This window comes from Urocitellus parryii, chromosome 1 (genome assembly GCF_045843805.1).
Source record: "Urocitellus parryii isolate mUroPar1 chromosome 1, mUroPar1.hap1, whole genome shotgun sequence".
NCBI classification, from domain to species: Eukaryota; Metazoa; Chordata; class Mammalia; order Rodentia; family Sciuridae; genus Urocitellus; species Urocitellus parryii.
Genome location: NC_135531.1, coordinates 1,870,392 through 1,898,342, shown reverse-complemented (window position 1 = coordinate 1,898,342; position 27,951 = coordinate 1,870,392). Strand labels below are relative to the sequence as shown.

The 27,951-nt window shown below is 64.4% G+C and overlaps 1 protein-coding gene across 4 annotated transcripts in view; it reads left to right on the top strand.

The window, feature by feature from the left end:
• The window catches only part of Slc12a7 (solute carrier family 12 member 7), a 47,388-nt gene extending 21,102 nt beyond the window's left edge, over positions 1-26,286 (top strand). For 2 of the 4 annotated variants that reach the window (XM_026381514.2, XM_026381512.2), the window contains exons 5-25: positions 214-268; positions 1,731-1,861; positions 3,497-3,738; positions 4,376-4,587; positions 5,345-5,512; positions 6,209-6,307; positions 6,878-6,935; positions 7,476-7,650; positions 8,436-8,554; positions 8,926-9,024; positions 9,298-9,417; positions 9,991-10,095; positions 13,280-13,448; positions 16,525-16,720; positions 17,077-17,246; positions 17,876-18,007; positions 19,768-19,875; positions 20,607-20,776; positions 21,319-21,333; positions 23,849-23,982; positions 25,001-26,286. In XM_026381514.2, the coding sequence (XP_026237299.2) occupies positions 214-268; positions 1,731-1,861; positions 3,497-3,738; positions 4,376-4,587; positions 5,345-5,512; positions 6,209-6,307; positions 6,878-6,935; positions 7,476-7,650; positions 8,436-8,554; positions 8,926-9,024; positions 9,298-9,417; positions 9,991-10,095; positions 13,280-13,448; positions 16,525-16,720; positions 17,077-17,246; positions 17,876-18,007; positions 19,768-19,875; positions 20,607-20,776; positions 21,319-21,333; positions 23,849-23,982; positions 25,001-25,092 (2,769 nt within the window). In that variant the 3' untranslated portion in view covers positions 25,093-26,286. The remainder of the gene's footprint in view (positions 1-213; positions 269-1,730; positions 1,862-3,496; positions 3,739-4,375; positions 4,588-5,344; positions 5,513-6,208; positions 6,308-6,877; positions 6,936-7,475; positions 7,651-8,435; positions 8,555-8,925; positions 9,025-9,297; positions 9,418-9,990; positions 10,096-13,279; positions 13,449-16,524; positions 16,721-17,076; positions 17,247-17,875; positions 18,008-19,767; positions 19,876-20,606; positions 20,777-21,318; positions 21,334-23,848; positions 23,983-25,000) is intronic. The other 2 variants (XM_026381515.2, XM_026381513.2) reach the window with 1 other exon arrangement.
• The last annotated feature ends 1,665 nt before the right edge of the window (positions 26,287-27,951 follow it).

Genomic DNA, 27,951 nt, shown 5'->3' with positions numbered 1-27,951 from the left:
AGTGTCCCAGTCCAGGGTTCGCCTGCGGGTGCAAGGGGAAGCTTTGTGGTGGGCAGGAGAAGGCAGTGGCAGGGCCTGCTCCTCTTGATCCTGGTCACTCGGGGGCTCCTCTGAGATGAGGAGCCTGGGAGTGAGTGGCTGGGCCCCAGGCAGCCGGGGTCTGTGCCTGGGGCAGCTTGGAGTTGTCCTCCCAGGCTGCCTGTCTCTCTACAGACGATGCTGACCGCCATCTCCATGAGTGCCATCGCTACCAATGGTGTGGTCCCAGGTAAGGGGCGCCTGCCCTTGGTCTGGAGGAGTCTTGCACAGTGTGGTACCTGAGCCACGTGCACGTGGAGGTCGAGTCCTGTCTGCTTCATGGTGATGGTGACTTGGACCTTAACCCTTCGACGGAGGGTGGCCTGGGCATTGTGCTGCTCAGGGATTGCACAACGTGGGCCCCAGTGCAGACACACCTCTACCTGCCTGCTGTCCTCTGTGACTGAGGATGGCGTTTTGTGTCTAGGAGGCAGCCTGGGCTCTCCTGGAAGCCCTGCTGCCCTGTGTGCGGGCAGTGCTGGCCTGTAGTGCCCTGCCCGGGCCGGGGCAGGTGTGTTGCTGCGTCTGTGTGTGCTGCTGTCTCGGCTGCTTGCTGGAATGGGCTTGGAAGGTGCTGGACTTGGCCTCTGCTCTCTGGACAGAGGCGGGTGCTCACCATGGCCCCAGGCCTTTTTGATTCTGAGTTCTAACTTGCCGTGGACCATGTTCTTTAGCATGCAGTAGTACTAAGCAGGCGAGGTGGCCCAGCCCAGGGCGTGGGGACGCCTGTGTGCGGGCTGGCCTGGTCCTGTTCCTTCTTGCTTCTCTTTGTCACTTGAGCCCAAGGCGTCCCACCTGTTCACTTGTCCCTGCGTCACCATGTAGTTGCCCCTGCAGGGAGCAGAACGGGGTCTGGAAGGCCTGCAGCCTGGGGCCTGTGTCCTAGGAAGGTTGGTCCCAGCTAGAGGGGCAGCGGGATGCCCCCTCCAGACGAATAAGGGAACGGTGACGTGCTAGTGGACACACGCGTGATAATTAACAAGCACATCAGTTCACAGCCCGGGTCGTGACCACCCACTGCCCCTCCTGTCCCTGAGTGGGCAGCTGAGCTTGCTTTGCACTGAGGCCCTGGATTCCGCCCTCTCCCAGCCTCTGCTGGCTGAGCTCAGGACAAAGCTCCGTGGCCAGGCCGTGGTGCTGCCTGGGGAGGGCTGTGCGGGTGCTGCCTGGGGAGGGCGGTGCGGGTGCTGCCTGGGGAGGGAGGTGCGGGCAGGATTGGGGTGGGGGAGGGTGCACCCCAGGAGTGCTCTGGACCTTCCTGATGTCCTGCTGAGGTGTGATGGTCTGAGTCCACCCACTTGTTGGTGGACAGACCAGGGAGGGGTGGCAGGCCATGGCCACCACCATGCCCTGAGGGCTCTTTAGGGTGATGCAGAACGCACCCAGCAGCTCCCCGAGGACTTGGCTCCCTGATTTCTTTTTTTAACTGAAGTCACATGGACCTCTTGGTGGGAGCCACTTGGACTCTGGGTGGAGTGGCTCTTGACTGCCACCCACGCCATCCTCTTTCCACAGGAGGGCTGGCACCAGGGCTCAGGGTCCCCTGCAGTTTTGAGGGTGGGACTGGGCCAGGTCCCTCCGCAGGGCCACGCTTTGCCATCTGGTTCCCAGGGGTGCGCTCCCTGATGGTCTGCTCTCTCTGCTGCTTGTAGCTGGAGGTTCGTACTACATGATATCCCGCTCGCTGGGGCCTGAGTTTGGAGGGGCCGTGGGTCTCTGCTTCTACTTGGGCACCACCTTTGCAGGCGCCATGTACATCCTGGGCACCATTGAGATCTTCCTGGTGAGTGTGCGGTTTGCTATGTCCCTTGCCAAGGCCTTCCACCCAGGGACCGGTTTGCATGCTGCTGAAAGGGCACCATCCACGCCTCCCCCTTGGCACCAGGCTGCCCCTCTGACTGTGCCCTGCCCTACACGCCCCCTGCCTCCTTGCCTTGGGCTGTGGATGGGTGCCAGCTGCTGTGGTAGGTGTCCCTCGGGACACCCTCATGTCCTCTCTGTGAGGAGCACCTGGTGCTTCCTGAGCGTCTGAGCCCTGGGTGGCAGTGTGGCCTTGTGGTCTGTGCGCTCAGGAGAGAGGCCTGGAACCCCCTGCACGGCCCCTTGACAGGATCCTGGCCCCACCCTGTTGTCCCTGCTTCTGGACGCGCCTTCTGGGCGGTGTGTCTGCTCAGCGGCTGCCGCTGGCTGGTGGTCGGCGTCCTCAGTGCGAAGCTTTCCCCAGGTTGGAGTCGGAGTGCCCGCCTGAGTGTTTGGACTGAGCAGGACAAGGGTGTTGGCCTTGAGTCCTGGACCTTACTCTCCCCTGCTTGCTGGACCCCAGAGCTGGGGTGGGGCTGGCCTCTGCTCCGAGCGGCCCCCCTGCAGAGGAGGCCCTCCTGCCTTCTCACAGGGGGACACGCAGCCTGGGCTCCCACACATTCTGACTCAGGTCTGGGCCAGGGCCTGGGACTGCTGCTGGTACCCAAAGCTGGGTCCTTGTCCCCAATGCCAATCCAGTAACGAGGACGTGGTTTTGAGAAAAAGGAAAAAGAAGGTTCATTGCTCTCCTAGCAAAGGAGAAACCCAGGGGACTCCTGTCCCAGAGGCTGTGATTCTGCCCCTCAGCAGGACCAAGGGCAGTTAAAGGGTGACTCAAGGGCGACATTCCCGTGTTCTCTGTTGGAGTGTGATTCACTTGTTAATTTGGGAGACAGTCATTTCTGAATCTTCTGGTGCCATCCCCAAATCTGGATGACCTCATTCCTATGGTGGGTGTGTGCTCAGGGACAGGTAACTCTGCCTGGGATGGGGAAGAAAGGTAATGTGTTTCCCCTGAGATGGCCCTAGCAGCAAGGGCTGTATTCGGAGGATAAAGTGGACACTGTTACATTTCTAGCCAGTTCCTCAAGCACCAGTTGGTGCTGGGCCATACCCAGGCAGCTAGGCTCTGGACTGTCGCCCTCTGCCCGGCCAGTGTCTGCTGGTCCTAGGCAAGCCCCAGGTGGGGCTCCCGGGTGGCAGGCTGGCCACCTGCTGGCTCTCTGGAGGCTGCAGCCAGTTAGAGCAGCCACAGTGCAGGACAGTGAGCTGCCTGCCTCTCCCAGGGCTGTGGCTGGGACCCTGCCCCTCGCCACTCTGGCCTGTCTGCCAGGGAGGGCCTGGGGCAGGGCGACCACTCTGGAAGGTGAAGGGCCATCTTGTCCTGGTCCTGGAGACACCACAGGTCACAGGCTGGCCCAGTTGTCTGGAGTGACTCAAGGACGTGGGACCTGGGGCCGTGTCCACTGCCGTGGGCCTCCCCCAGGGTCCTCGTGTCTCAGGGCCTGATGTGCTTTCTCTGAGGCTCCAAGGGGTCTGTGCGAAGCCCCTGTGTGGGGTCCTGGACGGGGGGCCCTCTGGGCCGGCGGGCCCTGCTGAGCTGCCTCGCTCCCTGCAGACCTACATCTCCCCCAGCGCGGCCGTCTTCCAGGCCACGGAGACGGGCGGCGAGGCCGCGGCGCTGCTGAACAACATGCGCGTGTACGGCAGCTGCACGCTGGCCCTCATGGCCATGGTGGTCTTCGTGGGCGTGAAGTACGTCAACAAGCTGGCCCTGGTCTTCCTGGCCTGCGTGGTGCTCTCCATCCTGGCCATCTATGCCGGTGTCATCAAGACGGCCTTCGACCCGCCCGACATCCCGTGAGTGGGGGCCGCTGGCCATGGCCCTGGCGGGGGAGGCCCTCGGGTTCTGCAGCCTCTGCCCTCAGCCCAGGCCTCGGCTGCTCTCCAGGCGTGGCCCTGGGGGTCCCTCCTTCCCTGGAGGAAGCTGGGTGCAGCCGGTCCCTGTGCAGGGAGCGGGTCTGGGCACATCATAGGGACGGAGGCTGGTGCGGGCCCGGCTCACCACTGGTGGCCGGCAGCCCTGTGGACCACTGGGCAGCGGGCTTCTCCCGAGTCTTCCTGCACCCTCATGGAAGGCCCTCCCGTTGGGCCCTTTCCTTGTCTCCCTCGTGGATGAGGAGGTGGCGGGGGGTGGCCAGTGTCAGAGAGCAAGTGGGCCTGTAGGACGGCCACCACCCATCTGTGGAGCACTGGCCCTGTGGGCTGGCCAAGTGGGGCCCAGGGCCTGGGCTGGTAGGGACTGGGGCAGGACTGGACTGGACCCTGGCACTGGGCTGGGCGGCCCCTAAGAGACCTGAGGTGCTGCAGCTGGAGTAGGTGCTGACCCTGGTGTGTGGCCCTTGCTGCCATGCTGGCTGTGGCACATCAGAGCCTCGGGAGACTCCTGTGGTCAGCTGTGGAAGTGGGGGGATGGGGGGTCTGCCTCCCCGTGCAGGGTCTGCCTCCTCGGGAACCGCACCCTGGCAAAGCGCACCTTCGAGGCCTGTGCCAAGACGCACGTCGTCAGCAACGGCACGGTGACCACCGCACTCTGGAGCCTCTTCTGCAACAGCTCCAGCCCCAGCGCCTCCTGCGACGAGTACTTTGTGCAGAACAATGTCACTGAGATCCAGGGCATCCCTGGTGTGGCCAGCGGCGTCCTCCTGGGTAAGGAGGGCGGGTCCGGCCAGGGAAGGGTGCGGGTGCTCTCCTGTGGACATGGCCAGGATGGCCAGCCCTCCCCAGCTGCTGCCAGCCAGCCTGTGGGCTCCTGTGCGGCCCCCGACCCTCCCCGAGCCAAAGAAGCCACATGGGTGTTAGGCCAGCAAGTTGGCTCCAGGCTGGTGGTTGTCTGTGCCCCTGCCCCGGGGACGGGCCTGGTGTGTGGGGGACAGCATGAGCTGGCACTGGGCTGCGGCCGCCCTGCCGTGTTTGGCTGGGACTGTCTGTGTCCATGCTGGAGCCTGTGCTCAGCCCCCAGGAGGCGGCCCTCTGAACAGGCCTCGGCGGGGGCTTTGTGGGGCACAGAGGGGCAAATCTGGCCATGAAGTTCCCCGGTGGGGAGGGCCTACAGTGTATGCAGGTGGCATGAGCCTGTGCTGGCCCAGCTGGGGTCTGCCTGGGAGGTCTGCGGAGAGTGGGGTCCCTGGAGCACCTGGTCAGCACTGTGCAGGCCCTGGGTCCTCCTGCACTTAGTGGGCATGTGTGAGCTTTCCTGCTGCTGCAGTCTTGGCTCAGGTTTGGGGAGGGGGTTCCCAGATGTGGTTCCCCTGGGCATCTTCCTTTAAAGGTGACCTGGGGAGAGTGTGAGCCTTCCCAGGCCTCCATGGTGACCTCCGTGGTGGCCTGTGTGGCCCCAGGAGCCCTGACTGAGGGTTCCAGAATCTCGGAGGACGTATCCTGGCCTGACCTGTTCTTCCTGCAGATAACCTGTGGAGCGCGTACTCGGACAAGGGGGCCTTTGTGGAGAAGGAGGGCGTGCCGTCCGTGCCCGTGTCCGAGGAGAGCCGGGCCAGCGGGCTGCCGTACGTCCTCACGGACATCATGACCTACTTCACCATGCTCGTGGGCATCTACTTCCCCTCCGTGACGGGTGAGCCTCCTGTCCTCCCTGTGCTCCTCTCCCCCGCCAGCGCAGAGCCCCCAGGAACGAGCTCAGTGGCCCAAGGTGGCTGCTGGGTGTGGGCGCCCACCCGGGTCTGCACGGCCCTGCAGTGCCCTCTTGGTGCAGGCCAGCCAGGCGCGCCTGTGGGTGCGTGGACCCACGCAGCTGGGCTTCCCCACACACAGGCTGCGGTGCAGCTGTTGGTGCAGCTGGGGCAGCGTCAGGCCCTGGGTGGCTGCTCCCGGGGGTCTGGTGGGAGAGGGCTGAGGGCAGCCTGGCATGGCCGGAGCTGTCTCAGGGCCATCCCTGCAACCCTGGTGTCATCAGGCTGCAAGTCAGCCCTGGGCTCCGTCTTCTGGAGTCTGTGACCTGGGACCGAGGGTGAACCGAGGTGGCAGGATCCTGGGCATGCTGGGGACCCGCTGGCCCTGCTTTGCAGCTTGGAGGAGGTTATTGGGACCTCCGTCTCCTGCGGAGGGCAGCTGGGGTCCTCAGCCTGGCCCCTGTAGCAGCCATCCTGCGGAGTGGAGAGAGGAGGCCTGGGCCCTCTGGGCCAGCTCGTCCATAGTGCAGCCGCTCGGGTGCCTGTGGGGGCAGCTGTGGCCTGGCTGGCCCTTGCTGAGGGCCTCGGGCGTGCCTCGCCAGGGCTGCCTGTCACGTCCCTCCTCCTGTCTGCCTCTGCAGGTATCATGGCAGGATCCAACCGTTCCGGGGACCTCAGGGACGCCCAGAAGTCCATCCCCACGGGGACCATCTTGGCCATCATCACCACGTCTTTTATCTGTATCCTTGAGTGGACCCTGGCCTCCCCACTTACACAGCAGCAGCCCGGGGGGCTGTCCAGGTCCGGGGGGTCCTGGCCGTGCCTCTGCCCTCCCTGGTGCTGTGGGTGCTGTGGTGCGATGCGCCCCACCAAGCGCGACAGCTGGACTCCCTCAGGGTGGCCATGTGCCACGATGTTGACCTTTGGCTTGGCAACCCACACTGTCATGTCTGACGGGACATGTGTGGCCACAGCTGATGGTGACTGGTGGGCACACTGACCCGGGTGGGCTAGGACTCCAGCCGAGGTCTGACCTCCTGCCAGGTCTCCTGCTGTTCCCCAGAGCACACACACACTGCAGGCCAAGCTCACCCTGACCCCTGGGAGCCCGACAGAGATGGAGAGGGGAGGACTGAAGACCATGGGGTCTGGGCACAGCAGTGGGTCAGGGTGTGGGGTCGGGACTCTGGGAACACTGGCCCAGGAGGCCCACTTGGAGCCTGGGATGGGCCCTGCTGGCCAGTGGGCCCCCCTCCCCCGCGGCCTGCTGTGCTGTCCCTCTGGACTGACCGACCTTGACCTGGCTGCAGATCTCTCCTGCATAGTGCTCTTTGGGGCCTGCATTGAAGGCGTGGTCTTGCGAGATAAGTGCGTTGGTTTCCACGGAGGCTTGGGCAGGCGTGTGTGGTCAGCACCCTCTTTCCTGAGGGCGGTTTCAGCTTTAAAATCAACCTTCCCAGAGCGTCTCGGCTCCACTTCTGAGCTGAGAGCCTTATGCTGGGGGTGGGCGCCCTCGGCCTGAGCGAGGCGCTAACAAGGCCCCAGCTTGGGCCCAGAGCCTGGGGAGCCGCGGGGTGCAGCCACGGTGCCTGGCGGGCTGGGGCGTGGGGGCAGGTCCAGGACGGTGAGGCGCGGCTGCTGGGTGGGGAGCAGTGAGCTGGAGCCTTGCTGGGTTGCCGACAGGAGGCTGGTGCTGCCCGGCCCGTGAGGCGTGGCCCGGCAGCGAGCGGTGCCCTCGACACCAGAAACCCTCAGGGTCCTGGTGGGGTCTCTGGTCGGGAGGGGTCTTGGGCCTGACTCTCCTCCTGAGGAACCCCCTGCCCTTCCACCAGTCCCACTCACTTGGAGTCAGGGTCTCCGATTCGCCCTTGGGAAGCTGTACCAACTGCCCACCCTGCCTGCTCACAGGTTTGGGGAAGCCCTGCAAGGGAACCTGGTCATCGGCATGCTGGCCTGGCCGTCCCCCTGGGTCATTGTCATCGGCTCCTTCTTCTCCACCTGTGGTGCTGGCCTGCAGAGCCTGACTGGGGCGCCCCGTCTGCTGCAGGCTATCGCCCGTGATGGCATCGTCCCCTTCCTGCAGGTGAGCCCGTGGCCCAGGCTGTGGTGGGTGGACATCGGGTGCCTTGCTGAGGGAAGGGGCCCTGGGCAGGTCAGGGTCCTGTGTGTGAGGGTCCCTGGGGGTCTGCTCCCTCACCCCAACCCTAATCCTTAGGGTAAGGAGAGTAGACACGTGTTCCACCCCAGCCAGCGGTCACTCTCCCTCTGGATGCGGGGCTAAGTGTGTGGTGTGGTGGGCAGAGCAGCCCCTGCCCTCCAGGCCTGCAGATGCCTCTGAGACTTATTCTGCGAGCAGCCGTGAGGCCCATGTTGGTCCTCCTCGCCTGAGGGGGACACTCCTGCTGTCCCACTGCACGTCAGCCAGGGCCTGGGTGTCTGGGGCCCTCCTGCAGAGCATAGGAAGTCGGTGGCATGCAGAGGAGTGACTGGGGCCACAGGGCTGCAACACACCTGCAGTCAGACCTCAAAACAGAAAGTCACGGGACAGTCAGCGGTAGTACTTGTCCAGCACGAGTGGGACCTGGGTCCGTCCTTAGTGGTCCCCGGGCCCCAGCGCACGTGCACACACAGGAGAAAAGATGGTTTTCTCTGAGCTCTGGAGGCTGACGTCTGAGCTCGAGGTGTCATGGGCTGGCTGTCTGGGCCTCTCCTTGTTGGGACTTCTTCCTGGGCCCAGGTGGTCTGTCCTGGCCTTGTGGAGGTTGGGCTTCTGGTCTTGCGTCTTTGGCGGCCCCTGCTGGCGGGCACTGGGTGGCTCACCCGAGGGAGACCTTTCCCGCCCCCAGCCCACGTGCCTCCTTCCTGTAGGTGTTCGGACATGGGAAGGCCAACGGGGAGCCCACCTGGGCCCTGCTGCTCACAACCCTCATCTGTGAAATGGGCATCCTCATTGCCTCCCTGGACAGTGTGGCCCCCATCCTGTCCATGTGAGTGGCCCGTGAGGGCACAGGGCTACCTGCATTCGGGAAGGTGCAGGAGACAGCAGGGCAGCAGGCCACAGGGTCACGTGGGTGCCGAGCTGTCTGGTCACCAAGGCTGCGTGGCTGACCGAAGGCTGCTGTGGTGGACACCAGGACTGTGCCACACGTGGCTATCGGTGGCAGGGCGGGATGTGTCCACGAGGCCGGTCAGCTACTGGAGCTGGACTTGGGGATGAGTGAGACTCCCATGGTGGGGGGACCATGGTGTGGACCGGGGACCCCGAGGAGTGCAGTCGTGAGCAGAGTTGGACAGGGCAGCTGGTTGGGGCCACCATGGGCTGAGTGGTCGGTGGCCCCTGTGCTGCCACCTGCTGCAGGTTCTTCCTTATGTGCTACATGTTTGTGAACCTGGCCTGCGCTGTGCAGACCCTGCTGCGAACACCCAACTGGCGTCCACGCTTCAAGTACTACCACTGGTAAGGATGCCTCCAGGCTGGCGGTGGCCTGGGCCCAGGGCCCCCGTGGCCCTGCAAAACCAGCCTTCAAAGCCCAGAGCCTGTGGCCTGTCTGCCTCCATGCTCTTTGTCCACCCCAGGACACATGTGGGCCCCTTGGGCCCACCTGTGGTCAGCCTGGACTGGGAGGGCCCGACAGGCAGGTGGCCAGCATGTTTTCCTAGCACAGATGAAGGGTCATAAAGGGAAGGGCAGTTCCTGTGGGCAGCGGCACCTGAGCTGTGTGCCCCCCAGGACACTGTCCTTCCTCGGCATGAGCCTGTGCCTGGCCCTGATGTTCATCTGCTCCTGGTACTATGCCCTCTTCGCCATGCTCATCGCCGGCTGCATCTACAAGTACATTGAGTACCGCGGGTGAGTGGCGCCCCGCGCAGCTGTGACCTGCCTCTGTGGCTTCCCTGTCCCTGTCCAAAGTCCCGGAACCAGCCTGGCACAGAGTGGGCTGCCTGAGAAAGTGAGGTAGCCTCCGTGGCCCCACGTGGTGACCTTCTTCCTCTTGAACTCTGACCTATTGTAGTCAGGTCCCGCCCCTTCTGTACCCTGGCTGCTGGCCCCCTGGGCTTTCCCAGGAGACCCAGCCTGTTGGATGGCCCACCTGGCCCTGATGGAGGTGGGTGCCAGGGCAGAATTGTCCTCCCTTTCTTTCCTGGCAGCTGGACAGGGGCTGGGGTTCCTGGCCAGCTCTGCCCAAGGTCACTGTCTGCTCTTCAGAGCACCATTTCCTTCACTTGAACTGCCCTCTGTCCCTGATGGCACTGTTGGTCAGTCCCACGCAGGGGGCTGGTCCCTGCTGCTTCCGCCTCCCTGTTCCCCCAGGGTCCCCATGTCCCTGTCTGCCTCCGAGAGCCTCTGTTAACTAGGGTCGCAGAGACCCCACGGGTGCCCTGCCAGAGGCACTGCTGGGCCCAGCACCCGCTCTGCCCACAGGGCTGAGAAGGAGTGGGGAGACGGCATCAGGGGCCTGTCCCTGAACGCTGCCCGCTACGCCCTACTGCGCCTGGAGCACGGGCCACCCCACACCAAGAACTGGAGGTGAGTGGGCCCCACCCTGGGCAGAGAGGAGGGGGGACAGAGAGGAACGGGGACAGAGAGGAGCGGGGACAGAGGAGCAAGGTTAGAGAGGAGGGAGGGCAGAGAGGAGGGGGGCAGAGAGGAGGGAGGGCAGAGAGGAGGGAGGGCAGAGAGGAGGGAGGGCAGAGAGGAGGGAGGGCAGAGAGGAGGGGGGGCAGAGAGGAGGGAGGGCAGAGAGGAACTGGAGCAGAGAGGAGGGAGGGCAGAGAGGAGGGAGGGCAGAGAGGAGGGAGGGCGAGGGGAGGGAGGACAGAGAGGAGGGGGGGCAGAGAGGAGGGGGGACAGAGAGGAACTGGAGCAGAGAGGAGGGAGGGCAGAGAGGAGGGGGGACAGAGAGGAGGGAGGGCAGAGAGGAGGGGGGGGCAGAGAGGAGGGGGGACAGAGAGGAACTGGAGCAGAGAGGAGGGAGGGCAGAGAGGAGGGAGGGCAGAGAGGAGGGGGGACAGAGAGGAACTGGAGCAGAGAGGAGGGAGGGCAGAGAGGAGGGAGGGCAGAGAGGAGGGAGGGCAGAGAGGAGGGAGGGCAGAGAGGAACGGGGACAGAGAGGAGGGGGGGGCAGAGAGGAGGGGGGACAGAGAGGAACTGGAGCAGAGAGGAGGGAGGGCAGAGAGGAGGGGGGACAGAGAGGAGGGAGGGCAGAGAGGAGGGGGGGGCAGAGAGGAGGGGGGACAGAGAGGAACTGGAGCAGAGAGGAGGGAGGGCAGAGAGGAGGGAGGGCAGAGAGGAGGGGGGACAGAGAGGAACTGGAGCAGAGAGGAGGGAGGGCAGAGAGGAGGGAGGGCAGAGAGGAGGGAGGGCAGAGAGGAGGGAGGGCAGAGAGGAACGGGGACAGAGAGGAGGGGGGCAGAGAGGAGGGGGGACAGAGAGGAACGGGGACAGAGAGGAGCAGGGTTAGAGAGGAGGGGGGCAGAGAGGAGGGGGGGCAGAGAGGAGGGGGGCAGAGAGGAGGGAGGGCAGAGAGGAGGGAGGGCAGAGAGGAGGGAGGGCAGAGAGGATGGGGGGCAGAGAGGAGGGAGGGCAGAGAGGAGGGAGGGCAGAGAGGAGGGGGGGCAGAGAGGAGGGAGGGCGAGGGGAGGGAGGACAGAGAGGAGGGAGGGCAGAGAGGAGGGGGGGCAGAGAGGAGGGGGGCAGAGAGGAGGGAGGGCAGAGAGGAGGGAGGGCAGAGAGGAGGGAGGGCAGAGAGGAGGGGGGGCAGAGAGGAGGGAGGGCAGAGAGGAACTGGAGCAGAGAGGAGGGAGGGCAGAGAGGAGGGGGGACAGAGAGGAGGGGGGGCAGAGAGGAGCAGGGTTAGAGAGGGGGGGGGCAGAGAGGAGGGGGGCAGAGAGGAACTGGAGCAGAGAGGAGGGAGGGCAGAGAGGAGCGGGGACAGAGAGGAGGGAGGGCAGAGAGGAGGGGGGGGCAGAGAGGAGGGGGGACAGAGAGGAACTGGAGCAGAGAGGAGGGAGGGCAGAGAGGAGGGAGGGCAGAGAGGAGGGGGGACAGAGAGGAACTGGAGCAGAGAGGAGGGAGGGCAGAGAGGAGGGAGGGCAGAGAGGAGGGAGGGCAGAGAGGAGGGAGGGCAGAGAGGAACGGGGACAGAGAGGAGGGGGGCAGAGAGGAGGGGGGACAGAGAGGAACGGGGACAGAGAGGAGCAGGGTTAGAGAGGAGGGGGGCAGAGAGGAGGGGGGGCAGAGAGGAGGGGGGCAGAGAGGAGGGAGGGCAGAGAGGAGGGAGGGCAGAGAGGAGGGAGGGCAGAGAGGATGGGGGGCAGAGAGGAGGGAGGGCAGAGAGGAGGGAGGGCAGAGAGGAGGGGGGGCAGAGAGGAGGGAGGGCGAGGGGAGGGAGGACAGAGAGGAGGGAGGGCAGAGAGGAGGGGGGGCAGAGAGGAGGGGGGCAGAGAGGAGGGAGGGCAGAGAGGAGGGAGGGCAGAGAGGAGGGAGGGCAGAGAGGAGGGGGGGCAGAGAGGAGGGAGGGCAGAGAGGAACTGGAGCAGAGAGGAGGGAGGGCAGAGAGGAGGGGGGACAGAGAGGAGGGGGGGCAGAGAGGAACTGGAGCAGAGAGGAGGGAGGGCAGAGAGGAGGGGGGACAGAGAGGAGGGGGGGCAGAGAGGAGCAGGGTTAGAGAGGGGGGGGGCAGAGAGGAGGGGGGCAGAGAGGAACTGGAGCAGAGAGGAGGGAGGGCAGAGAGGAGCGGGGACAGAGAGGAGGGAGGGCAGAGAGGAGGGGGGGGCAGAGAGGAGGGGGGACAGAGAGGAACTGGAGCAGAGAGGAGGGAGGGCAGAGAGGAGGGAGGGCAGAGAGGAGGGAGGGCAGAGAGGAGGGAGGGCAGAGAGGAACGGGGACAGAGAGGAGGGGGGCAGAGAGGAGGGGGGACAGAGAGGAACGGGGACAGAGAGGAGCAGGGTTAGAGAGGAGGGGGGCAGAGAGGAGGGGGGGCAGAGAGGAGGGGGGCAGAGAGGAGGGAGGGCAGAGAGGAGGGAGGGCAGAGAGGAGGGAGGGCAGAGAGGATGGGGGGCAGAGAGGAGGGAGGGCAGAGAGGAGGGAGGGCAGAGAGGAGGGGGGGCAGAGAGGAGGGAGGGCGAGGGGAGGGAGGACAGAGAGGAGGGAGGGCAGAGAGGAGGGGGGGCAGAGAGGAGGGGGGCAGAGAGGAGGGAGGGCAGAGAGGAGGGAGGACAGAGAGGAGGGAGGACAGAGAGGAGGGAGGACAGAGAGGAGGGGGGACAGAGAGGAGGGAGGGCAGAGAGGAGGGAGGACAGAGAGGAGGGGGGACAGAGAGGAGGGGGGGCAGAGAGGAGGGAGGGCAGAGAGGAGGGAGGACAGAGAGGAGGGAGGGCAGAGAGGAGGGAGGGCAGAGAGGAGGGGGGGCAGAGAGGAGGGAGGGCAGAGAGGAGGGGGGGCAGAGAGGAACTGCAGAGTTGCTGGAGAAGGGCAGAGTGTCCCTGCTGGTCCCTGCTCTGGGTGTGGCGGCTGGCTCTGCGCTCACCCTGTGGACCACCTCACCTCCAGGAGCTGTCACCTGCCCTGCAGGCTCTGGCCTGCGTGGCCAGTAGTGGAGGCCTTGCCTCATGCTCCAGGAACCTCAGACACAGCCTGGCACCCGCCCCCTGCCCTTCCCGTTGATGGCTGAGTCCAGCTACATGTTTCCATGGTCACTGCTGTCCCTCAGGCCCCAGGTGTTGGTGATGTTGAACCTGGACGCTCAGCGCTGTGTGAAGCACCCCCGCCTGCTGTCCTTCGCCTCACAGCTGAAGGCCGGCAAGGGCCTCACCATCGTGGGCTCAGTGCTGGAGGGCACCTACCTGGACCAGCACCTGGAGGCCCAGCAGGCTGAGGAGGTGCGTGGGCAGGTGGCTGTGTGCGTAGAGGACGGGGTGTGGCACACGGAGGGCCACCAGTGTGCCCTCTGCCTCGACGGGGGAAACAGTCCTGTGTGCCGCGTGGCCATTCGCGTCACAAGGGCAGGTTGCAGGTCTGAACGGGCAGGCGTGAGAACCGGAGGGACCCAGTCCTATGCAGCGCAGAGACCCCGAGGGGCTGCACGGAGACCCCGAGGGGCTGCCCAGCCTTGACCTCTGCACCTGGAGCCCCTCGCCACAGCCCAACCTTCCTCCGGGGTCTGGACCACCAGCTTGACCGAGTGAGGCCTCTGCTGCCCGCTTCTGCCCATCCCAGCTCCGTGAACAGAGTGGGGTGTGGGACCTGCACCTCCCGGGCTCAGTGCTGTGCTGACTCCTGCTGGCCCTGGTCTGGTGGCTCTGTGACACCTGGGTTCCCACGACGGTTCTTCATTTCCTACCTTTGCACCTGTGTGTTGGGGGAGCCACAAACCTCAAGGCATAGGGGCTACCTGCCTCGGCTGCCTCTGCAGCCCGGGTCCTGTCACCTGCTGGCCCCTCCCTGTGATGTGTGTCATTTGGAACTGGGTCTGTTTGTGGAGCCTTGGTGCAGACCAGCTCAGGCCCTTCCACTGTTCCCTCTGGGTCAGTAGGTGTGTCCACCTTTTCCCTGGGGGCCAGGAGTGCCTGATCTTGCTGGCATGTCCTCAGGGCGCCCTCTGCTGTCCACGTGCTCAGCCCAGCACTCAGTTCAGTCCAGGCTGGTGGCCTGTGGAGGGGAGACTGGGAAGAGGGTTGCTGTGGACAAGCCTGGGGAGCTGCTGAGGTCAGGCATCGCCGCTCCACCAGCCTCGGGCCACTCCAAGGCTCAGAGCCTTGGGGGAGGCAGGAGAGGCCAGTGGCGCTCAGCTCATGGCACTCTGTGGGTCTGGACCCCGGCTGCCCTTGCTGTGAACCCAGAGTTAACCCAGGGCTGTTGTCCCAGAGCTTGACGGCTCCTGTCGGGTCCCCGGGGGCTCCTCTGGTGGCTGAGCCTGGTGGCTCCCTGCATCTGGCCCAACAGTTGGCCCTTTATAGGAACGGCCTGGGCCCATACCTGAGCATGGCCTTTCTTCTTGGGTGTGGGGGCCGGCACCAGGGCCTCACGCAAGTGTCTGCCGTGCGCCACACCTCGTCCTGGGCAGCTCAGGTGTTTAAAGGGCCTGAGAGGGGGATGTGCTTGGTTCAAGGGGAGGCCCAGGCCGGTGGCCCTGAGAGCCGTAGTAGGAAGGCACCGGCCCCCTGAGAGCTGGCCTCCTCATTGATCAGCAGAGGCAGGAAGCAGCCGTCCAGGGCCCATCTGTCCCCAGCCAGCGTCAGGGGCTGACATGCTTTCCCTAGGAGCTGTGTGCTCTAATCCGACTTTAAGTCAGTGGCATAAAATCGAGAAGGATTTCAGAAAGTTTGTAAGTCACAAAAGCTTCTGCTCCGTGTGACTCGTGGAACCCTGGTGTCAAAGCCCTCTTCCCTGCTCTGCCGGCACGAGGAGAGGGCGTGGTGTGGTCCCTCTGCTCACCTAGCCCAGAACCCTGCCTGTGGACACCTGTCCAGAGCCTGCGGCAGGGGCACCGATGCACTCCGGTGGCCTCCTGGCTGAGACATGGCTGGTGGGCGTCCTGCTCCATCCCTGAAGACCCCGGGCTGCCCACGGCCGGCTCCCCTTGGCAGCGTGTTGGGCGATTTTTGACTTGAGCTAATTCTCAGGGGGAGCGTGTCTGTGGTCCCCACATTTCTGCCCTGCCCTGGGGGGTCGGTGTGTGACAGAGGCATCCAGAGAGTAGGCCTGGAGGTGGTGGGAGGGAGAGGGAGGGTTTTGCTGGGTACGTGGCTGGGGAGCCCCGGTGAGCTGTGAAGCCCAGTCATGTCACTGCAGGGCTGGTGCAGGTGGCAGCTGGAACTGCACAGAGGAGGCAGAGAGGTGGCCGTGGCCCCGGCCCCCACGTGAGCCTCACGTGGCCCGCAGTAGCTTGTCGAGGGTCTGCAGACAGTGTCTGAGGTGCAGGGTGGCCAGGCTGCGCCCCGAGACTGCTTCCTGCCGGGTCTGGCTCTAGGCTGGTCCCTCCAGTCTGGCCTCCGTCTTCCCTGCTGCCAGCCCTTCTCTGTGTCCATCTCTGCCGACTCCTACATGGACACTTGCTGCTGGACTCGGGTCCAGGCAGGTGATCGGCATTCCCACCATGAGAGTTCCAGCCACGTTTGCAAGGACACCTTCCAAATAAGGTCACATCTTCAGGTTCTGGGGTTGGGACATGGCCATCTCTTTTGGGGCCACCATTTAACCCTCTACAGTCCACTTTATGACCCCCCAAGTTCACATCTCGTGTGCAAAATGTTCATGACATTGAGATGTCACCAAAAGGTCCAACTGCTGCTGCGTCAGCTCAGCCGCAGTCCCATCCAGTCCTGCCTCTGCACCCCCTGGGTGTCCTGAGACTCGGAGGGTCTCTCTGCTGGAGATGTGGACAGCGGGTCCCTGTGGCAGGCACTACTGATCCACAGGGCGAGGCTGGGAGGACCAGGAGCACGAGTTTGGAGCCAGCCTGCCAGAGCCCAGCCCCATGGGTCCCAGGAGTCCAACGGCTAGGGCAGGAGCCACGCTTAGGGGCACATATCATGAATCGTGCGTGTCCAGCCTCCCCTTGACGTCTGGCTGCTGGGGGTCGCTGCCGGGCAGACGCAGCCCTGGCAGAAAGGCAGTGAAGTGGTGTTGTCCAGCTTCTTGTTCTTGGACCCCCACGCATTCTTCTGCAGAAGTCATTAGGTCCTGCTGACCCACTCGGGTAGTGTCAGTGTGCTGGGCATGTGGCCCGGGGCCCAGATCCCCTGATGGTGATGTGGGGCGACGCAGCTCTGAAGAACCGCCGGGGGCAGGTGACCCTCCTCGGCACCTGTGCCTGGTGGTGTCGTGCACACCTGCTTGCTGTGCCCATTTTCCTCACTGTTCGTGCACAGCTGATGGCTGCAGGCCAGGGTCCCGTGGGGGCCCCTGGTGCGTGCTGGTCTGGCCGCTCTTAGGCATCCCTTCCGTCTCCTGCAGAACATCCGGTTCCTGATGGGCCTGGAGAAGACCAAGGGCTTCTGCCAGCTGGTGGTGTCCTCCAACCTGCGGGACGGCATGTCGCACCTGATCCAGTCTGCCGGCCTGGGGGGCATGAAGCACAACACGGTGCTCATGGCCTGGCCCGGGTCCTGGAAGCAGGAGGACAACCCTTTCTCCTGGAAGAACTTCGTCGGTGGGTGTGGTAGCCAGCACCCCGCAGCCCTGCTGGGTGTGGTCCCTCCCCACTCGGGTCTCAGTCTCCAGGCCCGAGCGTGTTCCCTGGGGCCATGGAAGGCCTGAGCCACACTGTCACCAGCCAAGTAAATGGCCACTGGGCAGTCTTGAGGCTCTCCCCTCCCTGGAGCCCTGTCCCCAAGTTGGGGGTCCCCAGCCTGTGACACATAGTGTCTGCATCTGGGCCAGGAGGACCCGGTGATGTGAGGGCCCTTCAATGCCTGCCCTGGGCGGGGGCTTCATGGAGACCCTGCCTCCATGCGGTCGTGGGTCAGTCCACCCTCAGTGACCTGCTGCTGCCACTTCTCTCCACAGACACTGTCCGTGACACCACAGCGGCCCAGCAGGCCTTGCTGGTAGCCAAGAACATCGACTTGTTCCCGCAAAACCAGGAACGCTTCAGTGAGGGAAGCATCGACGTGTGGTGGATAGTGCATGACGGGGGCATGCTCATGCTGCTGCCCTTCCTACTGCGCCAGCACAAGGTGGGCAGTGCCCGGGGGCGGGGTGGGGGGCACGCTCATGCTGCTGCCCTTCCTACTGCGCCAGCACAAGGTGGGCAGTGCCCGGGAGCAGGTGGGGGGCACGCTCATGCTGCTGCCCTTCCTGCTGTGTCAGCACAAGGTGGGCAGTGACCAGGGGCGGGGTGGGGGGCACGCTCATGCTGCTGCCCTTCCTACTGCGCCAGCACAAGGTGGGCAGTGCCCGGGGGCAGGGTGGGGGGCACGCTCATGCTGCTGCCCTTCCTGCTGCGCCAGCACAAGGTGGGCAGTGCCCGGGAGCAGGTGGGGGGCACGCTCATGCTGCTGCCCTTCCTACTGCGCCAGCACAAGGTGGGCAGTGCCCGGGGGCGGGGTGGGGGGCACGCTCATGCTGCTGCCCTTCCTGCTGCGCCAGCACAAGGTGGGGTCATAACAAACAGGTGGACATTGCGGGGGATGGGTGTGCCCACACAGGTGGGCCTAGTCCGAGGTGTGGGGTGGCAGCTGTGCCTGTTCAAGGTGGGCTGTGCCCGGGGAGCATGGGGTTGGCCATGCCTGCCAGGCTCCCCATGCACGTGGCAGCTGGGGCAGGCAGGGCTTGCCCAGGTCTAGGGACCCCTGCTCTGTCCCAGGTGTGGCGGAAGTGCCGGATGCGCATCTTCACAGTGGCCCAGGTGGACGACAACAGCATCCAGATGAAGAAGGACCTGCAGGTGTTCCTGTACCACCTGAGGATCAGCGCCGAGGTGGAGGTGGTGGAGATGGTGCGTGTGGCCGCCGGCCTGAGGCGCCATGGGGCTGGGTGTGGCTGGCGGAGCTGGGCTCGCAGGGACAGTGCAATGTCCCCAGTGCCTCTGGCTGATGTCTGTGGCCTAGGTACGCCTCCTCACCAGGCAACCTGTGGTGCTCCCTGCCCCTGGCCTCCAGCCTGCTCAGGCCTTGGGTGTGGCCACCTGTGGGAGATGGCCTCACGGTCCCACAGCTGGAAATAACCAGCCATCTCTGTCCGCACAGGTCATCAGTCAGTGAGGTCAGCCTGGGGCAAGGTGTAGGACAAATGGGTCATTTGGTGGACAGTGTCTACTGAGTCCCAGGCACCTCCAGAGAGCGAGATGTGGAGGCGGCCTGGGCCACGGGGGCATCTGTCCCAGCCACGGCCCCTGGACCCTAGGTGCCCTGCACTGCTGTGGCCTGCAGTGAGGCGCCTGACCCCCAGAGCCTCTGGTTGCCCTTGGGGGGTGGGGTAGCGGTTTTGCAGTCACACCAACAATTCCCGGTTGTTGATCCTGGGTGACGCCCAGTGAGCATGGGGCCTGCCCAGCTCGGGCGAGTCTGCAGTCCAGTCTGGAGTAGAGCTGCTGGGGGGGACCACATGGAACTGCCCCCGAGGGGCTCTGCTCCCGCTGCAGTGATGTGGGGAGGCCCCTGCTGCGGGTACGGAGGTCCAGTGCTGGCCGACAGCCTCCAGCATCTTGTCTGGATTTGCACCTCTGATCTCGAGTGAGGTCAGCATCTCCTCGGGCATCACTGATGACCCTTGGTGTTTTTCTCTCGGTCTCCATGGGGCAGTGTTGTCCCTGGGTGGTTCTCCCCCTGCTCTGAAGGAGCTTCCGAGGCCGGGAGCAGGTTGAGTGCCCCTTCCTGTTCTCGTGACGGGGCTCGCTGTCCAGGACTGCACATCTGCGTCAGGACAAGATCCAGCTGCTGGGAGCTAGCCGCCTGCATGGTGGCCTTAGCTCACGCAGCCCTGGCTATGGGCTTGCCCTCTGGGTCCAGCTGCTCTGAACAGTGGCACACATGTCACAAGAGCTGCTTGGGAGGAGATGAGGCCTCAGGACCACAGGGGCTGGGCAGGGAGGCAGGCAGAGCCAGCCACACCCCTGACCCTGCAGCACCTGTGGGCGTGACCACCCAGCCCTCAGCCTGCAATGCCGGCTGCCTCAGAGTGCCGCAGAGGGCCACTGTCCTGTGCCCCACCAGTGGCCCAAGATGACATCATCAGCTGATGGAGTGGGGCCCTTTGACGGCCATGGTTCAGGATGATGGGCAGTTCTGAGTGAGCGCAGTGGGCAGGGCTGCTCTGGACGTGGAGCGGAACCCAGGGTCCCTGGGCAGTGGCACTAAGTGCCGTCCCCTGTGGGTCTCGTGGTGTGAGCTTGCGTGTCATAGAAAGCCGCACCAGTTGCTGGTGAGCCCCGAGGTACCAGCTGGATGACCTGTCCAGGACCCTGTGCCCTGGGTGCTGGGTCAGGGAGTAGAGATAGGTCCCTGGGAGGGCACAGGGCAGCAGAGCCTGGCTGCTGTGACTGCCGGTCACACCTGACACTCGGCTCCACACACTACCCCAGCTGCTTGGGCCCAGCTGCAGGTCCCCAGGGGCCCTGCAGGGCTCGGGCTCAGCAGGTCCCCAGGGGCCCTGCAGGGCTCGGGCTCAGCTGCTCACCAGCTCAGGCCGCAGAGCGCCAGGGACCCCATGCGCCTGCTGTTGGGGCGCTCTGCTCACCTGCGTGCTGTGCACCTCTAGGTTGAGAACGACATCTCTGCGTTCACCTATGAGAAGACCCTGGTGATGGAGCAGAGGTCCCAGATGCTGAAGCAGATGCAGCTCTCCAAGAACGAGCGGGAGAGAGAGGTGTGTGGGGCCCGAGCCAGACCCTCCCAGACGCGTGGGCTCCGCGTCCAGGAATGCACACAGGAAGGCGTCTGTGGGGGTGAGGGCAGTGGTCAGGGAAGTGCCCCCTGCCCCCCCAGAAGCCCGTGGAGTCTGGCAGGAGTGCTGGGCAGGTGAGCCACACGTGGCCCGGGCTGCATGGATAACCGTGCGTGTGGCACACAGCCTGGGGCTTGGGTGTTGGTGAGGTGCTGGCCTCCGGTGCCCTCAGGGTGGTGCCTGAGCATTGGCATCTCTTGGCCACTCCACACTTGGAATGGCCAGCAGCGTGACTTCTGCCTGAGAGGCAGTCTCCTCCCTGGGCTCCGCGGACTCACCTGCCAGGCCTCACACCCTAGCCCTGCATCAGAGGTTTGGTAAGAGGGGGTGATGCTCTGTGGGGTCAGCGTCAGCTCCCTGCGGTCACCAGTCATGCGACGGCCCTGCCCCAGCACCTGGCTGGCCCTCTGTGGTTGGCCACAGCTCCATGCGGTTTTGGGGGCCAGGACAGGGAGGCAAGGCTGGGGGGTTCAGAGACGGGAGGAGTGAGCAGCGTTGAGAGCCGGGGGACTGCTGTCCCAGGGCTGGGGTGACCGGGGATCCCGGGCCACTGCTCTGAAGTCCTTTTCCATGGCCAGCCTGGCTCATCAGCTGCTGTCCACTGGGTAGCTCTGGTGAGCCTCTGGCTGTGCTGACCCCTGCACACCCTCCAGGCCCAGCTGATCCACGACAGGAACACTGCGTCCCATGCCGCGGCGGCCACCAGGCCCCAGGTGCCCGACAAGGTGCAGATGACCTGGACGAAGGAGAAGCTGATTGCGGAGAAGCACAGGAACAAGGAGGCCAGCACCCCTGGGTTCAAGGACCTCTTCAGCCTGAAGCCGTGAGTGTCGTGAGGCCTCGGGCAGAGCCAGGCCCTGCAGCCCCTGCCCCGGGCGTCCCGCCTGCCCCCCCAGGGCCCGCAGGTTCACAGAGACTCCTCTTGCTGCCTTTCAGCACCAGTGGGTTGGGCGGTGAGGCAGGTCTGAGCCCTGGGGCTGCCCTGCTCTGGTGATGGCCGCACGCGGCTGCAGCCCCTCAGTTGTGCCTGACTTTCCACCAGCCGAGAGCTCCAGCAGGCCTCTGGGCCACCTCTCCCCGAGTTGTGCCCAGAGCCCTGGGCCTGGCCGAGGCCCTTAGGGCTGCAGTGGGTCCCCGGGGGGTGCAGATGTGGCTCGGTCCCGTGTCCAGCCGTGGCTGGCTGAGCCTGCAGTGGTGGAGCTGACCCTCAGGGCCCGGGTTCTCAAGGAGGGCAGAGGGGTTTTACCTGCCCTGTGGGGGGCCCCAGAGGGGCCCAGGACAACTTCTGCTGCTGGGGGTGCAGCCTGGGCGTGGTCAGCAGGGGTTCCGTGGAGTAACGTGCTCTCCGTGTTTTTCTTCCTCTAGAGAATGGGGAAACCTGTAAGTTCACGGCTTTGCCACCGCTTTACGTGGGCCACCTCGGTCCAGTTGCTTGCATGTCTGTGCTCAGCCCCTGTGTGTCCTGTGTAGCCCACTCCTCAAAATGGCCCTGGGCCTACTGAACGTCATTCCCTGAGTGATCCCTGAGGCAGCCCGAGGCTGGTCCTGAGGGCGCACGGGGTGGGCGTGTGCTTGCCACAGGAGTGACCCTACCCACACCCCCAGCCAGACCACCCCTCGGGAGCGTCCTCCGTCATCTCCAGGGAGCGGGTGTGGGTTGAGTCCCGCTGTGGTCGGGCTCGCGAGGAGCACCAGGGCCAGGGGTCTGAGGTGGTGAGCCCACAGCTGGGGTCCAGGCCGCCAGTCTCAGGAGGGCCATCCTGGCAGGACCTGCCTGGGGCTGCTGCTCTGCCCCTCCACCCGTCTGCCGGTCCTCATCCCCTCTACAGTGACCTCCTAGGCTGCTGGATTTAAGGCAGGTGGTGCCCAGGGCAGTGTCAAAGCTGGGCACTGGAGAGGGCACCTCAGCCATGCGACGGGAGAGGCCGGGGGGGGGGGCACTGGGAGCGAGGCCAGCAGATGTGGGGAGCCCCCCGCCCTGCTGTCTGTGAGTCTGAAGGTGCCTCAGATGGCTCAGTTAGAAACAGTAGGTGCCGGAGCATGTTTGACCCCTGCCCTCCTTGTGCCCACGTGCACACACCTGGGTGCCTGCGTGTGCGCCCATGCATGCACACACGTGCCAGCACACACACATACACCATGCACACATGAGACTCCTTCCAGTCTTGGGCTTGCCTCTGCTGGGAGGGTTAGGATGCTCTGGAAGGTCAAGGCCAGGCCCCCCTTTGGGTCAGTCTAGATGTGAGGTGTGCTGACGGCTCACTGCATCTCTGGAGCACACTTTGTGTGCACGCTCATGTGAACCCATGTGCACACCTCTGTTTGTGTCATGCTGGTGTAAGAGCGTGTTGGTGTATGCGAGTGTGCATACGTGTGCCTGCTGGCGTGGACCTTCCTCATCTCCTCTGCCCCTGGCCACCCTGTCCCGCCCCTGTGGCTCCCAGCTGGGGATCCAGGTCTGGAGAGCCACCAGGTGCAGAGGTCCCTGCAGGTGTCCTGTTGTGGGTTTGCAGTCACTGGGAGCAGAGGGCCTCTCCTGGCCTCTGACCTCCACGGGCCACCTCCTGGGAACCCAGCCTGGCCTCTGAGGCTGAGGAAGTCCTGTGACGCACGCCCTGCCCTTCTGGAGTCCCGCCTGCCCACACAGTGACTGCCCCCAGGGTTGTGGACTCGGGGTTCTGTGGAGGCCTCCCGGTGCCATGGGGAGACCGACTGTGACCGGGCCAGGTTCCAGGGGATGGGGCCTGCTGCCTTCTTTCCTCCAGGTGGGTGGTGGGTGTCAGCAGATGTATTGGCTTGAGGCTTGTATTTGGTCGAGCTGATCAGAGGGTGCTAGCACAGGACCTCACGGGGCCTTTCCCTGACCTACTGGTGGCCCTGCCTGGCCGTCTGTGTCTGGGGCACAAGTGACCTGCACAAGGCTGTGGAGGAGGCCTGCACAGGTCCCACCCCATGACAGGGTCAGCACGTCGGCTGGGTTTTCTAGCACAGACACCAACACCGCGGCAGGAGTCCTCTGTGGAAGGGCTTCTCCACGTGGCTTCTGGGAGGGCCAGTTCTGCAGCTGGCTGACCCAGGCTACCTAGAGAAGGGACTGTGGCCTCCTGGTCGAGGGTGGGTAAACAAAGAGGTGAGGCCTCTGTTCTCTGGGTGCCTACGTGTGCCTGTGCCAGTCTACAGTGCCCCAGAGTTACATGGCCACCCCTGGGCCTGGCCACCAGGGACGCTGAGGAACGCAGCACCAGCACTCGGTGGGAATGCACTGCGGGCAGACCTGGCCTGCACCACCAAGGCTGGAAGCCCTGTCCACCATCCGCCAAGGTGCAGCGTGGCCCCGGGGCTGAGGCCGGGGCTGGAGGGGCCCAGGTGTGGCTGCAGGTGCTCTGCTGAGCCTGTCCACATTGCAGGGCCTACCAGTGGCCGCTCTGCAGTGGCTGCTTGTCAGCTGGGGTACTGTGGGCGCTTCCCTCCTGAGCACCGGCCCTGCCCAGACCCAGAGCCTCTGCTCCGTTTGGACCCACTCAGCCAGGGTTTCAGCAGGGTCGCGTCAGACCCGAGAGGCACAGGCCCGTGGCCCGTTCCCAAGCCTGCAGGACAGCCGCTCCCTCGCACCTGCTTCCTCTGCGAGCTCTGCTTTGTGGGTGTCCTGTGCTTCTGTAGTCGCCAGCCGCTGCGTAGACTAGAGGCCTGTGGTAGTGGCGCTCAGTCTAGAATGCCGGCAGGTGCTTCCTGCTGCTCCAGAGCCGCCTGCCTGCCACCCAGCGCTTCTAGGGGCCTGCCCCCCGGGACCCCTGGGGCCACAATCCTCCTGGCCCTGCCCTGCCTAGCACCAGGAGCCAGGGGTGGGTCAGCCAGGCTGAAGGCCTCCTGCCCACTGCCGCCGCCCCTCCCGCAGGGACCAGTCCAACGTCAGGAGGATGCACACGGCCGTGAAGCTCAATGGTGTCGTCCTCAACAAGTCCCAGGACGCCCAGCTGGTCCTGCTGAACATGCCGGGGCCCCCCAAAAACCGGCAGGGGGATGAGAACTGTATCCTTTCCTGTGATGTTGCCTGCAGGGACGTGGGCACCGTGGGGGCTGTCCAGTGGTTTCTGAGTTAGGGGCTGTGGCTGGGCTTTGTGCTGCCTCTTGTCCAAACAGAGGCCCCCAAGGCAAGTAGGCAGGGGCCCACCTGGGGTCACCATGCCAGACCACATGGTCCCCCTGCACATACCCTGCACTGCCCCTGGAGCTGGGGGAAGCCTGGGACAGAAGGGGAGTGGGCTGGTCCCTGTGGGTGGCATAGACCTGAGAGTAGGCGTGGGTAGGTGGGATGGGGCCCTCCAGGGTTTGGAGAGAGGACGCTGCGGCTGAGCCAGTGGGGGCCAGGGCAGTGCTGCCCCATGAGGTGCTCTTGGCTTACACTGGGGGGCAGTGCTAGGCTACAGCAAGTGGTGTGGACACTGGGCCTGGACAGTAGCGAGTCCATATGGTGCTTTCTGTGGCTGGCCCATGATGGAGTTAGGGCGAGGAGAGAACAGAACAGAAGCCAGCCCTGAGCACCCGGCCCGGTGGGGGTGGGGGCAGCCCTCACCCACCCAGGTAGGACATCTTGCCTGCTGTACCCTGGGCCATCCTGAGCTTCAGCTTGTCCTGCTCAGGAGGGCAGGCAAGCTCATGTCCCCGGGCTGGAAGCTCATGTCCGCTGACCATAGCTCAGTAGTTCAGCTGTTGTCATGCTCCCTCAAGACTGCGGCCAGCCTGTGCCCAGGTGTGTGGGGTGGGCATCTCCTGGCTTCTGGGTCAGACAGACCCTGGGTTCTGGGTGCTGGCTCTGACCCGGTCACCTGGCTGAGGTCTGCAGTGGGACTGGTGGCCACTTCCTTCTCTTTCCTGACCAGCAGCCCCTCCATGTCCTCCCCACTCCCTGGAGTCCCCCATCCCGCCCCCAGCACGGGGTCTTCTTTGGCTGGTCTCGGCCCCTTCCCAGGTGTACTCTGCGTTGTCATAGAGGGTCTCCCCTGCACGTGGCCCAGGTGAGACCTGCCTGGCCTTAACTCTCACCCAGACATGGAGTTTCTCGAGGTCTTGACCGAGGGGCTGAACAGGGTGCTTCTGGTCAGGGGCGGTGGCCGGGAGGTCATCACCATCTACTCCTAGGCATGGGGTGAGGACGGTGCCAGCCCAGCTCAGACTGACAGATGTCGCTCAGGCCACCTGACCTGCTGGACCTGGCTTCCTACAGAAGTTTCTAGAGCCACCACCTGGGCTCCCTCCACACAGAAGACATTCTAGGAAGTGCTGAGAGGGGCCGCGCAAGTGACTGGAGAGCCCCCTGTATCCGTCCAGGGCAGAGCTCCATGTACCCAGCAACCTGGGATTGACCACTGTCCACTGCCCAGCCTCAGCCAGACTGTGACTTCGCATGTCATGGACACCCCACACAGAACACTTATGACAGAGCATACTTGTCCCCTGGGCCAAGGGCAGAATGTCAGTGTGGCTCCGTGCCTCCCATGAACAGCTGGGCCAGTGCACACTGGGCAGGGTGCTGGACAGAGCCTGTGTCCCGGTGGAGGTGTGAGTGCCAGCTGCGTCCCTTCTGGGCTCCCCCAGGGGGTCCCAGCTGCTCTTCCTAAGCACCCACAGGGCCTTGCCAGTGTGCGCCTGCTGCCCTGAGTGGCCAGCAGTGGGGGTATGCAGGGACCTAAGAGCCGGGAACCCTGCACATGGCCCACGTGCAGAGTGGAGTGCTGTCCCACCCCTTGCCCTCTGAAGGAGAAGGCAGCCTCAGCTGGACGAGCCCCCTGCTGGGCGTGGTTAGGCAGCAACAGCTGGGCACCCTCACCACCTGCTGCTGGTTTGCACTTTACCTTGAGCTTTCCGATTCTAGGTCAGTTGTGTTTGCAGGCTGTGGGCTCACTTGGCCTTGCTGGCCTCGCTGTCCACTGCGTGGGTTATTTATTTATTTAAACACCCTGGGGCCTTCTGGGGATGACCCCACTGTCCATAGAGCCTGCTTCCTCGGAGGTCCCACACCCAGGCCCTGGGCTGCCTCTGGCTTCCAGGGCTCCCTAGCGAATCAGCCCGTCCACAGAGTCCAGGTCAGGGCAAAGGCACTGTAGGGCACAGGGGGGGTCAGCTCGCCAGTGACCACTGTTCGGCTCATGTCCCACACAGGCAGTGGGCCTGCCTGGACTGAGCCGAGCCGTGTGGAAGGCCCCTGCCTCGTCCCAGGAAGGGCCTGGGGAGCCGGGCTGCAGCTCTGCCCCAGCCGGCTTTTCCTTTGTGAACCTGCCTTGTCACTGCAGCCATCCAAAATCGACTTCATGGTTTCCTTTTATAGATCCCTTGTCTTTGTATGACTTTGTTTGTAGAATAAAGTCCTATGAAACCTGAGGTTTGGGAGAATTTCACGAGTCTCATTGAACAGAGTCCAGCAGTGGGAGGAATGTGCTCATCCTCCCTCCTCTCGGAGGGGCTGTCGCAGGACAGGTCCACCAGCTCAGCCCGGGGGCTTGGGTCCTTGCCGGCCTGGCCAGGAGGAAGGCCGGCCAGGGCCTCACTGCTGGGCAGCAGCCCCAGGAGCCCGGGGCTCGACCCGCAGTCTGCACCAGGGAAGGCCCGACCAGAGTGCTGCTCGCTGCAGCAGGTGGGCAGACGGCAAGGTGTTGGGCGCAGAGGAATGGGGACCCTGGCATGGGCTTCCTGGAGGTCACCGTGGTGACACTGTCAAGTCACCCTGCGGGCCACAGCTGCCCTCCTGGGGACACACCTGAAGGGGAAGCACTGTCCACTGCCGAGTCTGTGGTGGACCTGTCCCGTTGTGGGAAGGCAGCATGTCCTGGGAAGGCGGCCTTAGCAAGGAACCTCGGGGTGTGACCCGCCTCAGCCGTGGGGTTCCCCACACAAAGTGCCAGGAGAGGTGGGTGCCCATGGCTTGGCTCACGGGAGGAACCCCAGCCCCAAAAGTCTCAAGGGGTTTCTTAAAACCACAACATCCGAGGAGGATGTGGGCCCCTGCAACAGGCCCTGCTGGCCAGAGCCCAGCTTCCTACGCCAGCCAAGGTCTCTGCACCTGAACACCAGGCCCAGTGTTCCCGTGTCCTGAGCTGAGCGGGGGTCTGCGGTTTTTGTTTGGGGTTTTCTCAGAGCAGTGTGGTGGGAAAGCCTACGCAGTGATGTGATGGGCACTCCTGTGTGTCTGGCAAGTTCCCTCTCCACTGCATCAACCCAGGCAGACATACTGTCCACACAGCCCCCACCCTGTGGGCTGCGCCCAGGGCCACTTGGAATAGGTGCGCTGGCTGCAGCTCTGGAAAACTTTTGGTATGCGGTAGCATGAGGCATCACAAAACGCGGGCTTTTCTTACACCTGGAAGAAATTCTCACAGACCAGCAGGCCACCGATTGGCTTTATCCTCAAAAGCAACCCCAGGAGAGAAAGCCCATAATCCTGGCAGACAGGCTTCGGGAGGGAGGGATCTCACGGCCTCTCTCGGTGGAGCCGCCGCAGCCCCTGCAGGCCAAGCTCCGGTCCTGCACCTCCTCACCCGGGGAAGACACTTGCTTGGGCGAGACAAGTGTGAGACTCACCTCCTGACCCTGCACCTCTCTGCTGGTGCCCACCCAGACGCTGGGGACCCACGTGCTGCACTGTCACAGAGCACTTTGCAACCACCTCTTCTCCGGCCCCAGCACTGGCACTTCTTGCTGAAGCCGGCAGCCGCCCCTCTCCCCATGACTTGTGTTTGGGAGGACACTTGGTGTGCTCAGGAAGGCCCTGTGCCTGACTTCACAGAGAACACATGTTCCAAGAGGCTTCATCTCCCTCCACCTGGCCTTGCACAGGGACAGCCTGACTCGGAGGTGACACCCTGCCGGAGGGTGTGCTGAGAGCCACACAGCAGACCCCTGGTGCCCTGGGCCCACTTTGGATGCATGAACAGCAGCAAGTGAAGTGCATTTCCTGTGCAGTTTTCATGATCACAGACAACTGCTCCTCGCAGGAACCACAGT